This window comes from Lissotriton helveticus, chromosome 8, assembly GCF_964261635.1.
Source record: "Lissotriton helveticus chromosome 8, aLisHel1.1, whole genome shotgun sequence".
Classification (NCBI taxonomy): Eukaryota; Metazoa; Chordata; class Amphibia; order Caudata; family Salamandridae; genus Lissotriton; species Lissotriton helveticus.
The window spans coordinates 634,131,034-634,153,314 of NC_136069.1; the positions used below are offsets into that span (position 1 = coordinate 634,131,034).

A 22,281-nucleotide genomic window follows, 5' to 3' on the forward strand; every position below is an offset into this window, starting at 1 on the left:
AAATAAACGGCGAATCGGTACCATTACTATTATATGCCGATGACGCCGTTATTATGTCACGAACCCAGATAGGCCTTCAGAAGGCTCTAACTGGGTTTTCAACTTTCATGAGTACTAGAGGGCTGAAGATTAACGTGGGTAAAACTTTTACCATGTGCTGCACCTCAACAAATAATTCTAAAACTGACTTCAAAACCTTCGTTAATCAAACAAAGATAGGCTTGACAAAAACCTTCTCATATCTAGGTATCACTTTTAACAATAGGGGAACATGGTCCACAGCCATCACCACTCGCAGTCTGGCATTCACCCGCACCATAGGCGCTATAAAACAATTCGCCAAGAGACTGGGCGGGAAACCAATTGACACTCTGCTCAAGATCTATGCAGCGAAGTGCGTCTCTACTGCAACATATGATGCAGGTTTATGGGGGACGGCCGACTGCACTCAAATTCAAATAGCGGAAAACGCTTTCTTCAGGTTTCTGCTTGCAGTCCCAAGATCTGTCTCCACGACCATATGCCACAAAGAACTAGATCGAGCCCACATTACTGATATTATAAAGATAACTCCAGTTATGTTGTGGCACAAGATATGGTCTTCTAAGGACACAGCCTTTAGTAGGGATGTTATTCAAGACTGCATGAACCAAACAGCTGCTAGTAAGTTCATTTGGCTTTCCTACGTCAAAAATTTTTTATACTCCATTGGTCATCCAGAACTTTATACAACACCTAGTTCATGCACGTTAATGTCCAAAAATGTCTTAAAGGAAATTTGTCTACGCTATTAGAAGACAGGCGGTGGTATCTGGATGGTAACAAATCTACGGTCATTTTCCACCGTCTCATCCTTCACGGGCCGGGCTTACATCCTTACCTGGATCCGGCATTCTCTAGCTACCACAGAATGCTATTGACACGGATGAGAACAGATTGTTTTTATAGGCTGATATCATTCCCTGCCCCAAATGACTGGTCTGCTACTCTAATTAAATGTCCTTGTGATGACATATCAATCCAGTCAAATATTCATTGCTTTTTCTTTTGCAAATATTACGAGTGGGTTAGAAAGCGCTATCTGTTACCCATTCTTAAGACGTGGGGACTGAGGCAATGTAAACCAGCCTTGATTAGACTTTACTTGTTGCAAGATGAACTTCCCATCCATGCAGCCATAACATTCTTAAAATATGCAGTAAGATGCAGAGGGACGATGGTCTAATGTTAAAAAATGTCTTGTATGTTTGTATTATATTGTACCTTATTACACTCAATAGTACATTACAACAACCTAGGTCCCTTTTTAGGTTTCGACCTGGCGAGGGGCAAAGCCCCTCCCAGATCGAAAACTTTTGTTTTCAGTAGGGATGTTTGGACCGCCTCTGTTTCCAATTGGCTAGCTCCATAAATGGAGGCTAGCCATTGGCAGACATTGCTGTCCGTCACTCTTTGCCCGTCCGGACGCGAATCGGGGGCGTTCCCGTGCCTTTTTTTAAGTCCCGCCCCCTTCTTTCGTCAGCCGCCCCTTCGCCCCTTTTTTTATCACGGCATTTGTTTTTGTCGGCTTTTGTTTGCCGCCCCTTTTTTCGTCAGCCGCCCCTTCGCCCCTTTGATCTACATTATGTGCCAATGCCCCCCCCCCCGCTGTCCGTGTGCTCGTAGGTGCTTGTGCTTGTTTATTTTGCCTGAACAATGTTTCCCGCCGGTCCCGATGCCGATGTAACACGGCCTCCGCTCTCCCCGCCTCCCTCTCCCCTCCCACAGCAGATCCCCGCCTCCCTCGTCTCCGGCCGGGCTCCCGGCTGCTGCTCTGGAGGCCTCCCTGGACATGGCAGCCCACATGGCCGCGCAGGAGGAGGCGATCCGCCTGCTGACCGGGGAGATCAGCCGCCTGACACGGCAGGAAGAAGCGACCAGCAGCCCGGGACGCCGAGAACGAGAAGCTCCGCTACCGGATCCTGCATCTGCAACGTAGCCTGAAAGCCGAGCAGGAGGCGGGGCACGGCACACGGGCCTCACCGGCGGACGTCGCGGTGCTCCCGGCTGGCGAGAAGCAGGTAGGGTAAGAGGCGGGGCCCTGTCCGGGGAGTTCCCTGCACCGGCACACTAGCCCTTGCAACATCCCACTAACCCTGGTGTCAGTCGGTGTAAAGTGTGCCTGCATTTTGTTTTCCTTTTTAAAGTGCTCCCTCTTTCCTAACCCTTGGTTTTAGTCAGTGCAAAGTGATGCCTGCATCTTACCAGTCAGACTACTTTGTCACCATAGAGCACTACCTGCTTCGTGATAGTTGAAAGCTGTGTTTACATTGATTCAGCCTAAAGCACTGCTTGCTTGATATCAGTTTGTGTAAAACACTGCCTGCTTTGTATTACCCTAGAGCACTCACGTCTTCACTTCAGTCACTGTAGAGTGAGGTCTGCTTCATATCCGCGCTGCCTGCTTTGAACATTGTAAAGTGCTGTTTGCCTTGTGTCACCATGGAGCGCTGGCTGCTTCACGTGAGAGTACAGTACATGCCTGTTTCATGTGAGTGCAAAGTGCTGCCTGCATCACCCGAGCACAGTGCTGCCTGGTTTGTGTCGATTAGTGTAAAGTGCTGTTTGGCTCATACACCATGGAGCGCTGCCTGCTTCATGTGAGTGTAAAGTGCTGCCTGCTTCACGTGAGAGTACAGTACTGCCTGGTTTGTGTCGATTCGTGTATAGTGCTGTTTGGCTCATACCACCATGGAGCGCTGCCTGCTTCATGTGAGTGTAAAGTGCTGCCTCCATCACCTGAGCACAGTGCTGCCTGGTTTGTGTTGATTAGTGTAGAGTGCTGTTTGCCTCGTACCCCCCATGGAGCGCTGCCTGTTTCATGTGAGTGTAAAGTGCTGCCTGCTTCACATGAGTACAGTACTGCCTGCTTCATGTGAGGACAAAGTGCTGCCTGCATCACCCGAGCACAGTGCTGCCTGGTTTGTGTCAATTAGTATATAGTGTTGTTTGGCTTGTACCACCATGGAGCCCTGCCTGCTTCATGTGAGTGTAAAGTGCTGCCTGCTTCACATGAGACTACAGTACTGCCTGCTTCATGTGAGTGCAAAGTGCTGCCTGCATCACATGAGCACAGTGCTGCCTGGTTTGTGTCGATTAGTGTATAGTGCTGTTTGACTCGTACCACCATGGAACGCTGCCTGCTTCATGTGAGTGTAAAGTGCTGCCTGCTTCACATGAGAGTACAGTACTGCCTGCTTCATGTGAGTGCAAAGTGCTGTCTGCATCACCCAAGCACAGTGCTGCCTGGTTTGTGTCGATTAGTGTGTAGTGCTGTTTGGCTCATACCACCATGGAGCACTGCCTGATTCATGTGAGTGTAAAGTGCTGCCTGCATCACCTGAGCACAGTGCTGTTAGAGCTATTGCCAATGTAAATGACAATGCCATTTATTTATCGGTTTTCAAAACCAACACATAAATAAAAATTTTGTCATTTACAATGCCAATAGCTCAAACTTTTCCAAAGGCGAAACCGTTGCATTGTAAATGCTTGTTTAACTACCTCATGAATTGTCCCTTTATATGTTTCACCTAATTTAAAAAAAAAAAAAATTAAGAAATTTAGAGTATTAACGTGAATTAATGTATGATATGGATGTAATGTTTTATATTCTAATGTGCTTTTATGGTTTTTATTTACAAATACCGAATAAAGCTATCTTTGATTTGATTTGATTTGAATAAAACCTGCAGAAGTTACATTAAGGGCACTGACGGGTGGCTTTAAAGATTCTAAGCTTGATGCATTCTAGAAGATCAAAGAGAGATGGTCACTAACATGGCGAAGGAATGTGGGGAATGTACTTGCAGCTAGGTTGAGTACAGATGTCAACCCTCTCCACCAATGAATTAAACAGTCGTCTCCACAAGCAGTGTAGCACTTTTTTCTTGACTGGATACAAGCATTCATTAATGCACAGCATGCTACCACAATATTCACGTATGTAACCTTATTTGCTATTACTAGAAAAATAGAATCCACTATTTTTCTTGTTGTTTCTGGCTGATAAACTGTTACTTCAAACTGAAAGGTTAATAATTAACCTTTCTACTTGTTGCTAAGTACTTGTTAACAAGATGAAGAAAACATAACAAATATTCAAAATGCAGTAAAAGAGGCATATTTAAATACTTTATCAAATCAGTATCTAACAATGTCATGATAATTTCGCTGATAGTCAACATGTAACAGTTAGGAAAATAGCCATAAATCAAATGTTTATTGCCTGCTGACCTGCTCCTGAGTAGGCCAAATAAATAAATGTATCCGTGTGTGCAAGAGAACAAGGTTGTCAGAGGGCCCTTGCCTTTGGATTAACGACAACACCGTTGCAAAGGCTGTTTAGTAGATTTGGCTTCCAGAACTGTGGCAGTTCAAAAAGTTGTGCTAAATGATATTTTTTAGGTAAATTGCATGCACTCATACTAATAAGGATCGGCAGTGCCTAGCTACTCTACCAAGAGACCAGGTGGATCAATATATAGATTAAACAGCAGTGGAAGAGGATGGATCCTTTCTGCAGGACATCACTAACTTGACCATCTCAGAGTTCCCTCACATACGTCAGTGCAAACAACCTCAGTTCTGCTTGTGTGCCCTGCTGTAAATGTTACCCCTCGCTGAAATGCAAGAAAAAAAACATTATGCCAATTATTCCTCCTGTGACCACATTTTCCTTTTAAAAAGGTTCTTATTAGGGCACTTGGGGTGGAACTGTCCCACAGTACAGACAAAATGTACCAATCGACTCAGTCTAAGTATAACCTCAATATCGGCATGCATTGTGTTTATTTTTTGCAAGCAATTACCTTTTGTTAATTCAGTGTTAGGCTATCACTTACCTTCGTCTTCAATTCCTATGTCTCAGCTTCATAGACAGAGTGGTTATATTCAAATGAAGAAAAAAATGTGCTTTTCAAAAAGCCTTCTTGCCCATGGAAAACATCTTGGCCATTTGTGAGCTGAAAGGAGATTGTGCCACTATGTTCTAAGATGACCCTTCCACTTATGTGTTCCTCGGGGAGGGGGCTAGAATGCGAACACGGAAGCATTTTAATGTCTGTGAAAACAGCTAAAAACAAAAGCCCCTTCCCCAGGGCGTCTTGCGCCTTAAACCGCTGAAAGGCTGCGCAGAGAAGGACCTTGCTTTTTACTGATAAATAAATAATAACAAAACAATGTGGTTATGTTTCCAGTGAACAGTGACTCTTGGGGCACATAGTTTGGTGCACTTTGGTAGCATCCATACTGCGTCATCTACCGCATTATCACTCTCACTAAGTGCAAAATGTGAAGATTATTGTTTTGAACCAATCCTTTTTCGGTTATTTATGAATAAGAATGGGGTACGGATGCACTGGGCCACTGAGGTTGAAAATGTGGTTCAGGGCATGTCCAGTCATACATTAAGCCATGTTGCCTTGCTGTATAAAACGAGTTACAAAATTATTCTGATTGCATATGATTTTTTACGTGTTTGTAGGAAGTCATGACTTTTTGCTTTTTTTGTAAATTTTATTTTTGCAGAAGGACACAGTGACTATTACCCAGTGCCGCCCCCATACAGTGTAGCTACCTCTCTCCCAACCTATGATGAAGCAGAAAAAGCCAAAGCGGCTGCCATGGCAGCAGCTGCTGCTGAAGCCGCCCAAAGAGTAAGTGCATTTTAACAGATTATCAGCTTGCATATTACTTGTAACCAACCTTGAGGTGATTCGTTTAAAATAAATGTGTAAAGCACCTCTAAGTTTATGCTTACCTGTAATTTACATTAAGTGTAATTGAAGTGTGCTATGTTTTGCAATATTCAAGTCATGCTGCCTAATAAAAATAATTTTTGTTTTTTAGGCATCAAATGGCAGATTGGTGTTATTGCTACACTTTTATGACATCATTGTTCTTAATAAATTCTAAATCCCTTAGTACTTGTGTAGTCACTTATTAGATTATAACGCCTAAAATCTGTACTGTGGTCCCGAGAGGTTCAGTGCCTCTGATGACATATATTTTGTCACTATCACTGGAACCCCAAGATGCTATAGTTAAACGTGTTTCCCATTGTGTGACTTTTCTATTACCAGTGGAAATAAAACTGTGACTTTCATTTACTTGAAACCCATATTTCATGGAAGTTAAGTGATTATTTAAAAGAATGAATTGGTATGACATAGTTAGTATTTTAAAACCATTGTTTGTAAATTTGCGGTGGAACAGTGGTGAAACCTTTGATCTATTTAGATATATGCATGCATCTATATATCTATCATATATATATATATCTATCATATATATTTATTGAGATATAAAATTCTAGCAAAGTAATTTTTACAGTAGTTATGTGGTTGTATCGTACAATAATTGCCTCACCTGAGCCATCTTGCAATTCCTTGAAAACCAATACTAGATCCCAAAATGTGTTAGCTAAAATGGGCTTCAGATTGTTAACACTTTTGTACATCTCTGCCTTTTAAAATTCACTCTTTAGTAAATCATCATTTTTAATAAAGTTGCAAAATATTTCCACAGAGATGTGTTGGCCTAAGGGGCACCCATGAGAGGTGCTTGACCGGAAAATTGGCCCACAAGAAAAAGGCTTGTGGCAATAGAATCTCGATTTTAATAAAAATCGTGTTGTCATTGCTGCCATTTTGAGCTGCACATAAAGCACCATGTAAGTCAAGAATATTCACAAAAGTGGGAACATATGTGAAAATAATTTTCTCATGTAGGGGGAAAAAAAATCCTGCTGCTCATAGCCAAATGGCATGTGTAAAAAGGGTTGGGTGCCAACGATGGCAACCAGTGGCTGGTTGGCACTACTTGGCAGCCATAGGCCACAGGTTAGGGACTGAGACCGTCTGAAAGTCAGAACCTGTGACCAACCCCTGCTGCGTTTGGTTGGTTGGTTGATTGATTGCCGGACCTGACTTTGGAAAAAAACTGCAAAAAACACAGTTGATGGACAGAATGTAGAACAATGTCATACATTCACCCAAGTACAAGGATCTGGGCCTAAATCCATCGTTTTTTTGCACTCCACACCACCCTGGGTTAGACACTGGCTATATGCAAATCAGCTCTGACCCTGTGCCTCATGGGAACAGTCCAGTCCGAACTACCAAGCCATGTCTTTCCCAGACCGGAATCAAGCATCCAAGGACCGGTTTCTGGCTATCAGCCTTCATTCAGCCTGGATAGCTTGACTCCAGTGGTGTGGAGAGCCTGGGACTCACGTCTGAGCATACCCAGCCCACTCGGGGTGAAAATTGCAAAAAACACAGTTGATGGACAGAATGTAGAACAATGTCATACATTCACCCCAGTACAAGGATCTGGGCCTAAATCCATCGTTTTTTTGCACTCCACACCACCCTGGGTTAGACACTGGCTATATGCAAATCAGCTCTGACCCTGTGCCTCATGGGAACAGTCCAGTCCGAACTACCAAGCCATGTCTTTCCCAGACCGGAATCAAGCATCCAAGGACCGGTTTCTGGCTATCAGCCTTCATTCAGCCTGGATAGCTTGACTCCAGTGGTGTGGAGAGCCTGGGACTCACGTCTGAGCATACCCAGCCCACTCGGGGTGAAAATTGCAAAAAACACAGTTGATGGACAGAATGTAGAACAATGTCATACATTCACCCCAGTACAAGGATCTGGGCCTAAATCCATCGTTTTTTTGCACTCCACACCACCCTGGGTTAGACACTGGCTATATGCAAATCAGCTCTGACCCTGTGCCTCATGGGAACAGTCCTGTCCGAACTACCAAGCCATGTCTTTCCCAGACCGGAATCAAGCATCCAAGGACCGGTTTCTGGCTATCAGCCTTCATTCAGCCTGGATAGCTTGAGTCCAGTGGTGTGGAGAGCCTGGGACTCACGTCTGAGCATACCCAGCCCACTCGGGGTGAAAATTGCAAAAAACACAGTTGATGGACAGAATGTAGAACAATGTCATACATTCACCCCAGTACAAGGATCTGGGCCTAAATCCATCGTTTTTTTGCACTCCACACCACCCTGGGTTAGACACTGGCTATATGCAAATCAGCTCTGACCCTGTGCCTCATGGGAACAGTCCAGTCCGAACTACCAAGCCATGTCTTTGCCAGACCGGAATCAAGCATCCTGCCAATGTCTGCTATGCAAGGCTAAATGCTGAAGGTCCGGCTTAGCGGCCACCCCCTGCCGCTGATGGTCTCACTTTGCACATTGGAACTAGATCCATGAAAGGGAGAGAGGGAGAGAGAAAGGGAGAGGGAGAGGGAGAGAGAGAGAGAGAGAGAGAGGGGGAGAGGGAAAGGGAGAGGGAAAGGGAGAGGGGGAGGGAGAGAGGGAGAGAGGGAGAGGGAGAGAGAGGGAGAAAATGAGAGAGAATGAGAGAGAATGAGAGAGAATGGGAGAGAATGGGAGAGAATGAGAGAATGAATATGAATCAAAGGAAAATCCCAGTTTCCTACAATCAATATGACATGGGTGGGTATTATCAGGCAAGGCAGGCAGGAGAACAGTACAGGGAGGAAAACGTAAGTGTGGGGGAAGATCGAGATACTAAGCATATGCTAAGGCTGGTATGGGTAGTATTGGCAGGCAGGTATTGGTGACTGCAGCAGATCAAGTGTACTAAGCAGATATCTAAACATTGAATAACGGATGACTCAGTGCAAGCTGTTGACTTATTACAAACTGTTGTTTCTGTACAAACTGTTCTTATGTGTTGGTGTGACGTCTTAGCAGGAACTGCCACTCACCTGATCATCAAGGATCAGGCCCTAGGGCAGTGATTGACAAACCTTTTAGAACAACAATCATTTGCGACCCACCTAGCTTTAAGGGACATGAGGCGGACGATTGTTTTGTTTTTTATGTAACTAAAGCATTGTTTGTCAGCATGGTGTCATTTATATATAGCACATTTTCCATAGAACTTAACACTAAATTTGCACAGACATACCTTTTCACTGATAAAACTATATTGCACACCCATGATAATGTGTGGAAATTGGGATTCAGTGAATGTTTATCATTTGTGCATCACTAAGTCAAGTGTCTTGATTTGTTTTGATCCTATTAAAATCGTTGTTTTCATCACACTTCAGAGTTACAAAAAATTGTGCTTCATTTTTGCTTTCCTAACTGCTGAATGTGTACAGTTCATTTACATTTTGTTGCCAATTACGACAAATGATATCCTAAGTCCTTTCATTCTCCTGTCCCCTAGCAAGATTGTCACTTAATTCACTTGACATTTCTTCCTCTCGCTGCGAAGTGAGAGGAGTTCGTTAACACCAGTCCCCATGTTAAAAAACAGTAATTTGTCCGAAGACATAGCTTGATATTTGACCTCTGAATTTGAATTGCAGCAAATGCGACAAGATAAATACAGAATTTAAAGGCATTGTTATTTATTGCTTGGTCTTTAGTGACCCACCAGAAATTGGCTTGCGACCAACCAGGCGGCTGCAACCCATCGTTTGAGAGATACTGCCCTAGGGAATTTGACCTATGTCTGTCATTCCCCAGTGAGGTTACTCTATACCTGGTTAAAGGTTTCCCATTGGTCATTAATCTTGTTTATGAACCTTTCACAATGTGCGATATTCAAGAACTCTGTCAATCATTCTTGGATAGTGGGGACAGTCATTTGTTTCCAGTCTTGTAGTATACATAGCAGCTGCCAGCCATCTGCAGATGCGATTAGGAAGTTCCACTAAAGTGTACAAGTTGTACAATAATTCTAATTGGGCCAGTGGATGGGTAGTTGGGCTACTGATTCAGGATGCCTTCGCCCAGACCTGTTGCTAGTGCTTCAGAATGGACAGAAACTTCCATTGAATGTGGGACAGTCACAGACCATTTCAGAGAAGACCAGCTGTATGCAATCTCAATGGCATCCAGTACCATTCATGGAGAACTTTAAATTACAGAAATTTGGCTTACTGTCCCGCAGATACCGAGCTTGATCCCTCAAGAGAGTCGTGTGTTTAGGTAACATTCCCTTCCTTAGGGCTGCTGCCAATGATGTCTAGTGGTGTTTTTGAGTGGCTTCAAAGATATGTTAATCATAGTACTGTACAAGTCCAATACCACTCCTCGAAAGTGGCCTCATAATTGAAGATTCCGCTAACTGGGTGATATTTGTAAATGTACTGGAGAAGGACCCAGGGTTTTCTATATCCTGTGTTGGAGCTGCATGAACTGTCAGTAGTGAGATAGAGTTAAGGCCAAAGTCTCTCTGAGGGTTGGGAATTTTTTTTAATTTGCCTTTTAAGAATACCTGATCTAATTGATGAATTCCTCTGTTGGACCATCCCGACCTACAGTTAGGCTTACCTCCTACTAAGATATGGTACCACATAAGTGCTGACTGTTAAATCAGAGGATTCATCTTAGGTACACAGTGTGCTGTTCTCCAGTTAAGCTACATCAACTCTATAATCAGATATTCAAGGGTTGAGGGTACATTCTTTCACATATATGCCAGATAATACTGGCCGGGCAAGGGTCATTGGATTTCTGCCACTGAGGCCTCTCTTTGAGTTGCGGCAAATAATAGACCACTTCGGACAAATGATACACTAGGTAATATAAGGCTGTATGTAGTGAGTCAACTCCTGCCAGAGAATGTGTGTTCCCGGAGTCAATCAATCAATCAATCAATCATGCCATTTGTATAGCGCACCACTCACCCGGGAGGGTCTCAAGGCGCTTGGGGGGAGGGGTATGCTACTGCTCGAACAGCCAGGTCTTGAGTTGTTTCCTGAAGGCGAGATGGTCCTGGGTCAGCCGAAGGTGAATGGGGAGGGAGTTCCAAGTCTTGGCAGCCAGGTAAGAGAAGGATCTTCCGCCGGCGGTGGCTCTTCGGATGCGTGGTACGGCTGCGAGGGCGAGGCCGGTGGACCGTAGCTGGCGGGTGGGCGTGTAGAAGGTCAGGCGGTCGTTGAGGTACTTGGGGCCCAGGTCGTGGAGAGACTTGTGTGCGTGGGTGAGGAGCCGGAACTTGATCCTCATGTCGACGGGGAGCCAGTGCAGGTTCCTCAGGTGGCTGGAGATGTGGCTGCGTCGGGGGACATCCAAGATGAGTCGGGCGGAGGCGTTCTGGATGCGCTGGAGTCTTTTCTGTAGCTTGGCTGTGGTTCCGGCGTAGAGGGCGTTTCCATAGTCCAGTCGGCTGGTGACGAGTGCCTGGGTGACAGTCTTCCTGGTCTCGGTCGGGATCCAGCGGAAGATCTTGCGAAGCATACGCAGGGTGTTGAAGCACGATGAGGAGACTGCAATGACTTGTCTGGTCATCGAGAGGGAGGGGTCCAGGATGAAGCCCAGGTTGCGTGCGTGGTCGGTTGGCTTGGGTGCGGTGCCCAGGGCTGGGGGCCACCAGGAGTCGTCCCAGGCGGAGGGCGAAGATCCCAGGATGAGGACTTCCGTCTTGTCCGAGTTCAGTTTCAGGCGGCTGTCCTTCATCCACTCGGCGACGTCTTTCATCCCTTCGTGTAGGCAGGTTCTGGCGGTGTCGGGGTCTCTGGTGAGGGAGAGGATCAGCTGGGTGTCGTCGGCGTAAGAGATGATGTTGAGGTTGTGCTGGCGTGCGATGGCTGCGAGAGGTTTCATGTAGATGTTGAAGAGGGTGGGGCTGAGTGAAGATCCTTGCGGGACGCCGCAGATGACTTCGGTGGCCTCGGAGCGAAACGGGGGAGGCGAACTCTTTGTGTTCTTCCGGCGAGGAACGAGATGATCCACTCCAGTGCCTTCTCTTGGATACCGATGTTGCTGAGGCGCTGGACTAGGGTGCGGTGGCAGACCGTGTCGAACGCAGCGGAGAGGTCCAGGAGGATGAGGGCCACTGTTTCCCCCTTGTCGAGCAGGGTCCGGATGTCGTCGGTAGCTGCGATGAGGGCGGTCTCGGTGCTGTGGTTGGCTCTGAAGCCGGACTGCGAGGGGTCGAGGGATCCGTTCGTCTCTAGGAAGGCGGTCAGCTGTCTGTTGACGATCTTCTCGATGACTTTAGCAGGAAAAGGGAGGAGCGAGATGGGGCGGAAGTTTTTGAGATCGGAGGGGTCCGCTGTAGGTTTCTTCAGGAGGGCGCTGATCTCGGGGTGCTTCCAGCTCTCCGGGAAGGTGGGGGTGTTGAAGGAGGCGTTGATGATGTTCCGGAGTTGGGGTGCGATGGTGGAGTCGGCCTTGTTGAAGACGTGGTGTGGGCAGGGGTCGGTCGGTGATCCGGAGTGGATGGTGTTCATCGTGCGAGCTGTGTCTTCGGTGGTCACCGCGTCCAGGTGCGAAGGGTGGCGATGGGGGGCGTTGGTTCGACGGTTGGGTGCGTGGGTGGGGCGCCGAAGCTGTTGTGGATGTCGGCGATCTTGCGGTGGAAGAACGAGGCGAGGGAGTCGCAGAGGTCTTGTGATGGAGTGATGTCGTTGGTGCCGGTGCTGGGGTTGGAGAACTCCTTGACGATAGTGAAGAGCTCTTTGCTGTCGTGCGCGTTGTTGTCCAGTCGTTCCTTCAGGGATTTCTTCTTGGTGGTGCGGATGAGTTGGTGGTGCTTGCGGGTAGCGTGTTTGAGGGCGGTCATGTTGTCGGTGGTCCGGTCGAGGAGCCAGGCTTTCTCGAGGGTGCGGCAGGTCTTCTTGGAGTCCTTGAGGTCGTTGGTGAACCAGGATGCCTTCTTGCTTCTGGGTCTGCTGGGAGGGTTCTTTAGTGGCGCGAGGTCGTCGGCGCAGGCGGTCAGCCACGCGGTGAAGTTGCGGGCTGCTTCGTTGGGGTCCGTTGTGTTGGCGGGTGGGCTCTGGCTGAGGGAGGTTGTGAGCTGGTCTGCGGTGATCTTGCTCCAATTCCTGTGAGGTACCTGTTGCGGGTGGTGGTGGGTCGTGGATCTTTTGAAGCTGAAGTAGACGCAGCTGTGGTCGGTCCAGTGGAGTCCGGTGGCATGGCTGAAGGTGATGTACTTGCTGGAAGAGAAGACGGGATCAAGCGTGTGGCCGGCGTAGTGGGTGGGGGTGTTGACCAGTTGCTTGAGTCCGAGGTTGGCGAGGTTTTCCAGCAGGGCGGTGGTGTTGCGGTCCTTGTTGTTCTCCAGGTGGAAGTTGAGGTCCCAGAGGAGGATGTAGTCAGTGAAGGGGAGGGCGTGCGGGCTGATGAAGTCTGTGATGTCTTCGCTGAATTGTGTGCGTGGTCCCGGGGGTCTGTAGACGAGGGTGCCTCTGAGGGTCGTCTTAGGGTGGGTGTGAATCTGGAAGTGGAGATGTTCGGCTGCGGCGAAGGAGTCGTTGGCGTCGGTCGTGATGCGGATGGTGTTCCTGTGGACGATGGCGATGCCACCTTCGGTCTGGTTGATGCGGTCCCTCCTGATGATCTTGTACCCGTCCGGGATGGCGATGTCGGGTGCAGAGGAGGCGTTCATCCAGGTTTCCGTGAGGAAGGCGACGTCCGGTGATGTAGCGTCGAGGAGGTTCCAGAGTTCCACGGCGTGTCTGTGGACGGAGCGGGTGTGATTGGAGCCTGGGCTGGTCCCACCTCATCTTTGTCACCTAATATCTCTATAAGTTTGCAAAAGTAGAGAGGCACACACTGGGCTTGCGAGCATACCAAAGACTTTGCACAATGGGGCCACTGTCACCTTAACCCTTTGTATTCTGTACCACTTCGTCAAGTTAGACTGCGATCAGCATGCAAAATTGAGTTTGGTCTTAGCGATGAGGGGCAGTATGTTGTCCACCTCTTTGTTATGCATTTCATATAAAGGCAAATCCCCAAATATTTCAAGCCAGTGAATGTCCATCTCGTAGAATAGCCACAGAGGATGGCTTTGGTAGTGACAAGAGATGATATGGCTATGTTAAAACGCGGTCCTGAAGACCTAGTGGTCCCTTCTTGTTTAAAAGCTGCATATCACACCAGTATTTGGGCTGCCTTCCCGGTTTAATAATTTTTTCCTGGGAACACATCCTCCTTTAAGTACTTGCAGCTGGAAGGTCAGTAATCGCCTGGGATGTTTCTACTGTAATTTCCTGATTTTGGGCGCAGGACTGTTAAAAGACTAAGCAAATCAATGTTCATTATTCTCAGTGTCACGACATTTACTACCGTATGTAGTCTTGTAATGAAAGCAGAAGTATTTCTGAGGAATGAGTAAGAGTGCGGCATTCAGGGCCTTGTAAAGTTGAGCTGGACATCTACAATTTCACTGATGGAACTGCACCACTAAAAGCCTCACTGCTTTCTTGCAATGCTCCTAATGTCTACATCTCAGTTTAATGGTGACATGTTATGCAGCCTGTGAAAACATGGAGATAAAAATCCTGCTTTGTGGTCTCTAAATGATGTGTAGAAGCACTGGAAGTGTGGTCATTGTATTATAGGTCACAGACTTGTTTGGGCCTTTTAAGTCAGCTTACTTGGCCTTAACAATACACTTTGCAAACAGACCCCTCTAAGTTACTTTCCTGACTGGCCACATTGCTTGTGCTGAGGGGTTAGGACCTATATTTTTTGCTATATAACTAGGTTAGTGAGATAAGTTTCTTTATGCCTTGCAGCTCGCAGCCCGCATGCACAATTGAGCGGTTGCAGGGAATAGATGATCCTGGTCTAGATATTCAAGTTTCAAGTTCAAGTTTATTTTATTTTGTTTGATTAATTAAAATCTTACAAAGGTAGCTAAAATATCAAGACTTGATATAATTTATACATGGTGGATCAATCCATAAATATCTCAAGTAAAAGCCTCCAATTTAATTACTACAGCTTGTAGGAATTTCACAAAAGCTGAATTCATTGGTAAGTCTTCTAGATATGACAACAGAGGGGAATGCCTTCTGGGGTATCACATTGTGCAGCATTTTTAACAGTGTGCCCAGCACTGAGAAATCGTTGATACGAGATAGGTGACTTGGATATGACTTACATTTTATAGTCTTTGTCGGTTAGAGGAAGGCAACATCAGACATGAAGTAGATCATAGAAATTGGAGGGACTAGGAGTGATGAAGTTCCAGCATACACACTTTCATGTATAACTGTAAATGTTCATAGAGAATTTTGTTTCTGTCCAAAACCAGGGGAGCAGTAGTAGTGCGCCTAGGTCAAAAAATGATAATTGAGCATGTTTTTTATTCAGAGCAAAAGCCCTCACTCACCAACAAGGGTGGCATGCTAAATCATCGGGCAGCTCCTCATTGTGCCAGTGCGGCAATGTCTAATGGGCTCCTAAAAAAAGGGCTCTTTAGTTTAGTTCTTTAACATGATTTGCCTTTAACGAAATACTGCACAGGTGAGAAGCTGATTTAAAAAGTTTAGATTGGTGAGAAAGTCTAGATCAACTTGCACATATATCACTTGCAATAAGTGAATTGTCCTAGCAGTGTTGTTCTTTTTGTGAAAGATAAATACTGTTTTTATTCTTAAAAAAAATATGCCCATCAACTTTAATAAGTTTTTATGTAGTAAGACTATCTTCTAACTGTGTATCCTAAGGTACAGTGTAACTGAAATGCATTCTAGATTTCCACACATAAACAGGGTTTGCAGTCACATAGATAAGCTTCAGTCAATAGCCAAGTGCAGTGTCTGTTTACAAGTGTTTGAGCAATCCTAGTTTAATACTTGATAACTTTGCTATGCATTATTGCAGCGAGTGGCAAGGACTACACTGCTGTACAGCGTCACATAATTCACTTTGGGTGGACCCCAACACATACACCCCAATGGACCTAGCACATTGTTGGTGGGAAAAGTCATAATTTGAAAATTACTAGTTAGGGGACTCTCGACAAGGATTTCCTGAACCAGCAAGCATACAGAGTATGCAGGATGATAAAAATGGGAGCTGGTTGTCATGTGGACACTGTTCTAAGAAACCTTCGACTTTATGGCCGTCAACTCAATAAATTCATGTTCCAAGAATATTTTCATACCAAGAGTAGGGGCCTGACCTACAGGCAGACATGTTGAGTGAACTGTACATACATGCTTTACAGGGGTGTCGCACCACACTTTTGGTTTGCTACACTATGCCTTTTTCTATTAGATTTGGAATCATGTTGAATTGGACAAGGACCAGAGAATTGTCACAAGGCGTTTGTTGAAAATTCGGCTGTTGTTCGACCATGTTGTAAGCCCTGGTCAAGCAACCACCACAATTCTGGTTGGGGTAAGGACAGGCACACCCTTAATTAACCTATGCTCACCTTGTGGCAGCTTTGCACAGAGTAGTCTGGCTTAAATTAAAGGCAGTGTGTAATGTATTTGTGCAGCACTTTAAACAGTAAAACAGTGAAAACACAGCACAAAATGATTCCACACCATTTTAGGCAAATAACTCCGATTTGAATTTTTTAAACACAAGACCAAAACGACAAAAACCCAATTAGTAGAACTGGAGATATTGATTTTTAAAGTTTATTTGAAAAAATAGCACAAAGAAGCAGAAAACGCTGTTGGGGATATCTGGTTGCAACAGATCAAGACAAAGTCGCAAGTTAACGCTGACCTCATTGGCGAGCGGGCCAGCTGCAGGGACCCAGTGAGCCCGCTGTACAAAGTACCTTAAATCAGGTTTGTAGAGCATTGCATGGATCCGCATCGAAGATGCGTCATGCAGCAAAAGCAATGCGTTGGTTCCGAGATGCGATGGGTCTGCGGTACGAGGTGCTATTGCGTCAAGAATCCTATTGGCTGGGATTGAGATGCAAAGTCTAGTGCCGAGGATGCGAGGCACAGCAGAGGCGTAGCATCGGTTCAGATCAGCAATGAAGCTTCAATGCTGAGTTTTGGCATCCTCATCGAGGCTGCTGTCAACGAAGGATGCTAGAAGCTTGTTCAGGGAAAAGCTTAGCGCAGCTGCGTTCCCGAAAGCGATGCATCCATCCCAAGATGTGGGAGGCAGTGGTGAAGAGTCTTTTGCAGTGGGCCTAATCTGCACAGCAGCTGCGATGAGTTGGTGTTACTAAGAAATGTACCACTTAGCCGAGGAGATGTGTTGGTTCTGCTCGGGAATGCGCCGCTCAGCAGCTAAGATGCGTTGGTTCCTCTGGCAAGCACCTTAGGGCCACTTCAAGGGATCAGGACTGGAGTGGCACCAGTCAGCAGGGTGGACTCCCAGATAGCAGAGTCCAGGGGCAGAGGTTGGAAGCCTGTTATGTCCCTGAGCCTTCAGATCAGGAGGCCAGCCAGTGAGCCTGTGGAGTCACTTCTGGTTCTGGGGTCAAGTGATGCCGGTCCAGTCCTTCTCACCCAGGCAAGGGGACTGCAGACAGTAGATCAGCAAAGCAGAAGTCCTGCTGAGTGCAGTCCAGAGTGGCAGTCCTTCAGCAGCACAGCAGTCCTTCATCCTGATAGAGTATCCACAAGTCCAGAAGTGTACTAAAATGGTGCATTACTTATGCCCAGAGGTGCCTTTGAAGTGGGGGAAACTGAAAAAGACATGCCTTTGAAGTGCACAGATGTCCTGCCTTCCTACCCGCCCTACAGGGGAGTATGTAGCCCTGTGTGTGTGGGCAGGACACCGCCTATTCAGCTGTAAGTGAGACTGTGCCCAGCCCCTCCCTCCTGTCCTGCCAGGACGGCCCATCAAGTCACACCTAAGCTACTGTTGTGTGTGTCCGTCTAGGAGGAACACCCAAAGCCCAAGTGCTAGCTACACCCAGTCATGATCGGAGACAGGCTACAGGCACCAAATGGCAAAAGCAAAAAAAATCCATTTTCTAAAAGTGGCATTTTCAGAACTGTAATTTAAAATCCAACTTCACTATAATTTAGGATTTAAAATTTGGATTCCAGAGACACAGAGCTTGAACCAGTTATATCTTCCCATTTGGATACAAAAGCCTTGCCGTAGTGAAAAACATAGTTAAGAGTTTTCCACTACCAGGACATGTAAAACGTAAAAGTTCCTGTACTTTAAATACATTGCACCCTGCCCTCTGGGCTGTCCAGGGCCTACCTTAGGGGTCACTTATATGAATAAAAAGGTAAAGGTTAGGCCTGGCAAAAGGTTTATTTTTCCAGGTCGCAATGATAGTGTATACTTCACACGCCGGCTGTGGACTGCCAGGGCCTGAGACCTGGTTAGATGGCTACTTAAGTGGGTGGCACAAGCAGTGCTGCAGGCCAACTAGTAGTATTTAATTTACAGGCCCTGGGCACATGTAGTGCACTTTACTAGGGACTTATAAGGACATTAAATATGCCAGTTGGGTATGAGCCAATCTTACCATGTACTTTAGCACTGGTTAGCAATGTTTAAGTGCACAGAGCCCAAAGGCCAACAAAAGCAAGGTCCGAAAAAGTGGAGTCGGAAGGCAAAACATTTGGGGGTGACCCTGCGGAAAATAATTCCTGAAAGTTCCACATTTAGAGTAGCCTCACTAAGGTATGTTTGTGATCAATATGAATAATAAAATGTTCAAGTTTGTAATACAGTTGCCAAAATAGTGAATTGTAATAATCATCATCCATACATCTGTTCATGATTGCATGTATCACATTTGATTAAGAGTGTCTTATTTCCTTAGAACTGAACTACAGATATAATACAGGCCACAGACATTTAACAGTTGCTTTCTTGAATATGGCCATAGAATGTTTTTGGGCAGTAGAGTTTAGTTTTTTTCTGAATCTCAGAGATGATGTATTGAGGTCATCTAGATTTCCTGACTGGTTAAACTGGCAAATGTCAGATTCGCAGCACTAGAACGCCTGTGGACAGCAGACATTTGGTTTGATCTGATGCTCCCACAGGGCAGTACTGCGAACCAAATGCTTCCCTGTAAAACAAATTCAAATCATCTCTTTCTGCTTGTCCTCCTCTTTCTCTCGCTGTCTGTTTTTGCCTACCCTTTGATTGCTGACATAAACCACGGGCAGCTGGAGACAGAGTTGGTGGCTGTCAATCTTCAATAAACTGTCTCTAGTGCTCCAGTCCCCTTGGAAAATGCCCAGTAGGCTAAATGGCTAGTCTTGTGAACTAACATATGATATATTGAGATCATTTAGATCATCTCACATGTCAACTATTTGATCTAATTCTAGAGTAGTGTCTGAAAATAGCTACTACAACTAGTCAGTTGCGATATGTTTGGGAAGTGGCATATTGGGCAGATCAACATAAAGTGCATTATCTCTCAGTTCTGTGAAGTATCCTTCAAATGTTGATTAGCTGATGAAGCACAAACTGTTAATGCACAAAGTGGGCATGTATATGTGCAGAATGGGAACATCAGTTTAATGTTAGATGTGCCAGATTCATTCCAATATTAAAATTGTCATAAATTTAAGGATTTGCTGGCAGTGGTTTATCACCATAAACATTTTCTTGTTAGGTCTTATTGTTAGAGTTCAGCTTATCTTTTTTAATGCCAAAAAAATCTAATAAAAATCACTTAATGCTTTACTGTTGCGTTTTTTGGCATTTTGTTCACAGTATAGAATTTGTTGGGGTACCATGGGACAGGTCACTGTCTGTAACTTGTAAAATAGCCAAGTCATGTTCCACATATGTATATGCTGTTGCTTCTGCTTCCATGTGCAATCCTAAAAAGTGGTGGAAAACTTCACAATTCCGTTGTTATAGCCTGTGGACTAGATAAGACATTTTTGCCAATCCAGATTCAAAGAAAACTTAATTCCAAAATCAGTGTCTAACTTTCCTATTTATTATAATGATAGTTCTATTTTGTAGACAGAATGTTATACATATTAAACATCACATGCATTTGCAGTTCTTCCTGGGAAGAAATTATACTGTTATAAAATGGTGTTTGCCAAAATAGCAAACAAGAGGTCTGACAAAGCAAGGTGTTAAAGCATTGTTTATTTGGACAACTAAAGGTCCATACAAACAAAAAACAATAATATTCATAAAAATCACTCCACTAGTATTATTTAGGTTTTTTTAAAGTCCAAAATTATTCTGTTAGATGTTTTTAGGAAAAGCCACATTCCAAAGTCCATAAATCTTTTATAGTATCTAAAGCATTACTGTTCTTTTTAACATTTAATTTACAGAAGAGTGGAGCAGGAAATTAAGATCTCTCCTAAACATTGTTTTCAATTAGAATGAAACGCATTATGACATTTTTTCAGACATTACCTATTTTCTTCAAATTCATAATGCCACTCATTGGTGGTGTAAGAACATCTGTGTATCAAGACCGCTCTAGCCATTTAATTATAAACACTTAGTGTGCTTATCAGCAACATCAAGTAAACAATCAAAATGAGACAATCTCCATTCAAAAGGTTTGACCCACTTTAGAAAGTATTTTTACATGAACATCTGAGATAATCCTAACTTGATTCCTGTCTATTTTGTCCTTAGTTGGTATGGGAAGCATCAAGGTTATTTTGTATTTCCCAAACAGATAAAAAAAAAATCTCCTCTTTTATGATACTACCCAGGCTGACTCACTTGTAAGCATCCGCTGGTAAACATAAGCTAACCTCATTCCTAAATTTAAATAAAAAACTTCACACACAGAACCACTGATTCTGCTGAAGGCTCCTAAATCACTGCTACAACCTCAGCTCCTCAATGTTGGCTGACCTAGTGTGTGCAAGAGTCTTTTTCCAACACTTCCCTTCAAATTTTCAAAGTGAGGGGGCTAATCAAAATTATGGTCACACTGCCAGGCAATGCTATTGGGGCGTTTGTTTTGTTTATTGGCCCTTACCAGTGGCTTTATGGAGCATCCCCCACAAAGGCAATTGACTTTCCATAAGTCATTCTTTGCTTGCAGCTTATGTTTAGTTATGCTTTGCATGGATCAGCCTTGGCCAGAATTCCACAGGGATTGGGTGGGTTTATGTCTATGAAATAATAACCTGAAACAATCTGAAGTGTCCTTGCACGTCTTCTGTTCACACTATTTTTTAAAGATTTACCAGGTACTTTGAAGGAAACAAGAACTTTCCCCCCCCCATGTTATTGAGTAAGATCTCAGTATACTACTGTATACCGATGACTTGATGATAGTGGACCTAACAACTAGAGTGTTACAAAGACCATTAAATGAGCTATTGGTGTACTACAATTATAATTTATAGTCTATCAATGCTGATAACACAGAGGTCATAATAATGGATAAGAAAGGAAATATTTACTTGGGCCATGGGATGTCATAAGTTGACCTTAATGAGAGAATACAAATATTTGGGAGTGTTAAAAGTAAACCGTCTTGAAAATACAACTGGGCAGCTACTGCCATTTCTGAGTGGTTTATACTTTGCATGTGCCAGCTGGACATCCTGATCTTGTCTTTGGTAAGTCACGATCAAGGGGTACCACCACAGAGTATATAGGAATCCATTATATGTTTTAATATTTGCAAGGCTACATATGAAAATCTATGTTTGAAACATAATCCACCTTTACTGTCCTCCTCTTTGCACTATTATGAGAGTAGTTTAAAAAGTAGAAATCTGCTTTTACTGGTTAGTGAACATAAAGTTGTGTTTTATATGTAGCTGTAGATGTATGATTTGTATAGTAGTTACCACTCAACTCGCCAGTCGTTGAAGGTAGCCACCTGGAAATATCCTGATGGTTCTATGACCATTGAGAGTAAGAATGAAGTAAAAGTCAATTGGACTGTTGGAAAAGGTCACTGTGGTCTATGTAGGTTAGGGTGATACTTTTTTAACAGTTCTTGTACCTAATGAGGGAACTAAAACTATGTTTGCTTGCCTTTATCAGGGAGTCCCATTGCAGAAGATGACATAGAATCTAAATGTTGGCACTGGCATATATCACAAGGGTTGGTGATCCCTAGTTACAGGTAGGTATTGTGCTTTTCAACTGGATTGAAATAGAGCACACTTTATACAGACTCATCAACTAATGCAGTCTTTTTGGCAGTAATGGATAGTATGGTGTGCGTCTTAAATGATACCAGTCTAAATTATGATTTATTACATGCTTATGCCTACTACCCCTTCTGTGGTATAGGTTATAAGCCAGGACTCTCCAGCCACCTCTGTCCTGGGATTTTCTTTCAATGTGACTCCAGGTGTAACTCCTCGCCTTGCCTCAGGGTCAGGTATTTCTTGGCTTCCTCTTTTTAATTTCTCTTGAGGTTTCCAGGTCAGGGCTTGCCTGATGGTGTGATGATGCGGGTTTGCAGAGGATGTAAGCTATCCAGCACCAGCGTATTTTCATGATTTCTTCATGAGCAGGGAATTGGAAAGTCTTCTGCCATAGGTTGTTGTTGATGGGGTTTGTCCAAAGGATTTGGAGGATTTTCCTCA

The 22,281-nt window shown here is 44.7% G+C and overlaps 1 protein-coding gene across 2 annotated transcripts in view; it reads left to right on the forward strand.

Annotated features, from left to right (window-relative positions):
* Nucleotides 1–22,281, forward strand: part of NDFIP2 (Nedd4 family interacting protein 2) — a 197,675-nt gene that overhangs the window by 56,770 nt on the left and 118,624 nt on the right. For both annotated transcript variants that reach the window (XM_078657493.1, XM_078657494.1), the window contains exon 3: nucleotides 5,569–5,696. In XM_078657493.1, the coding sequence (XP_078513619.1) occupies nucleotides 5,569–5,696 (128 nt within the window). The remainder of the gene's footprint in view (nucleotides 1–5,568; nucleotides 5,697–22,281) is intronic.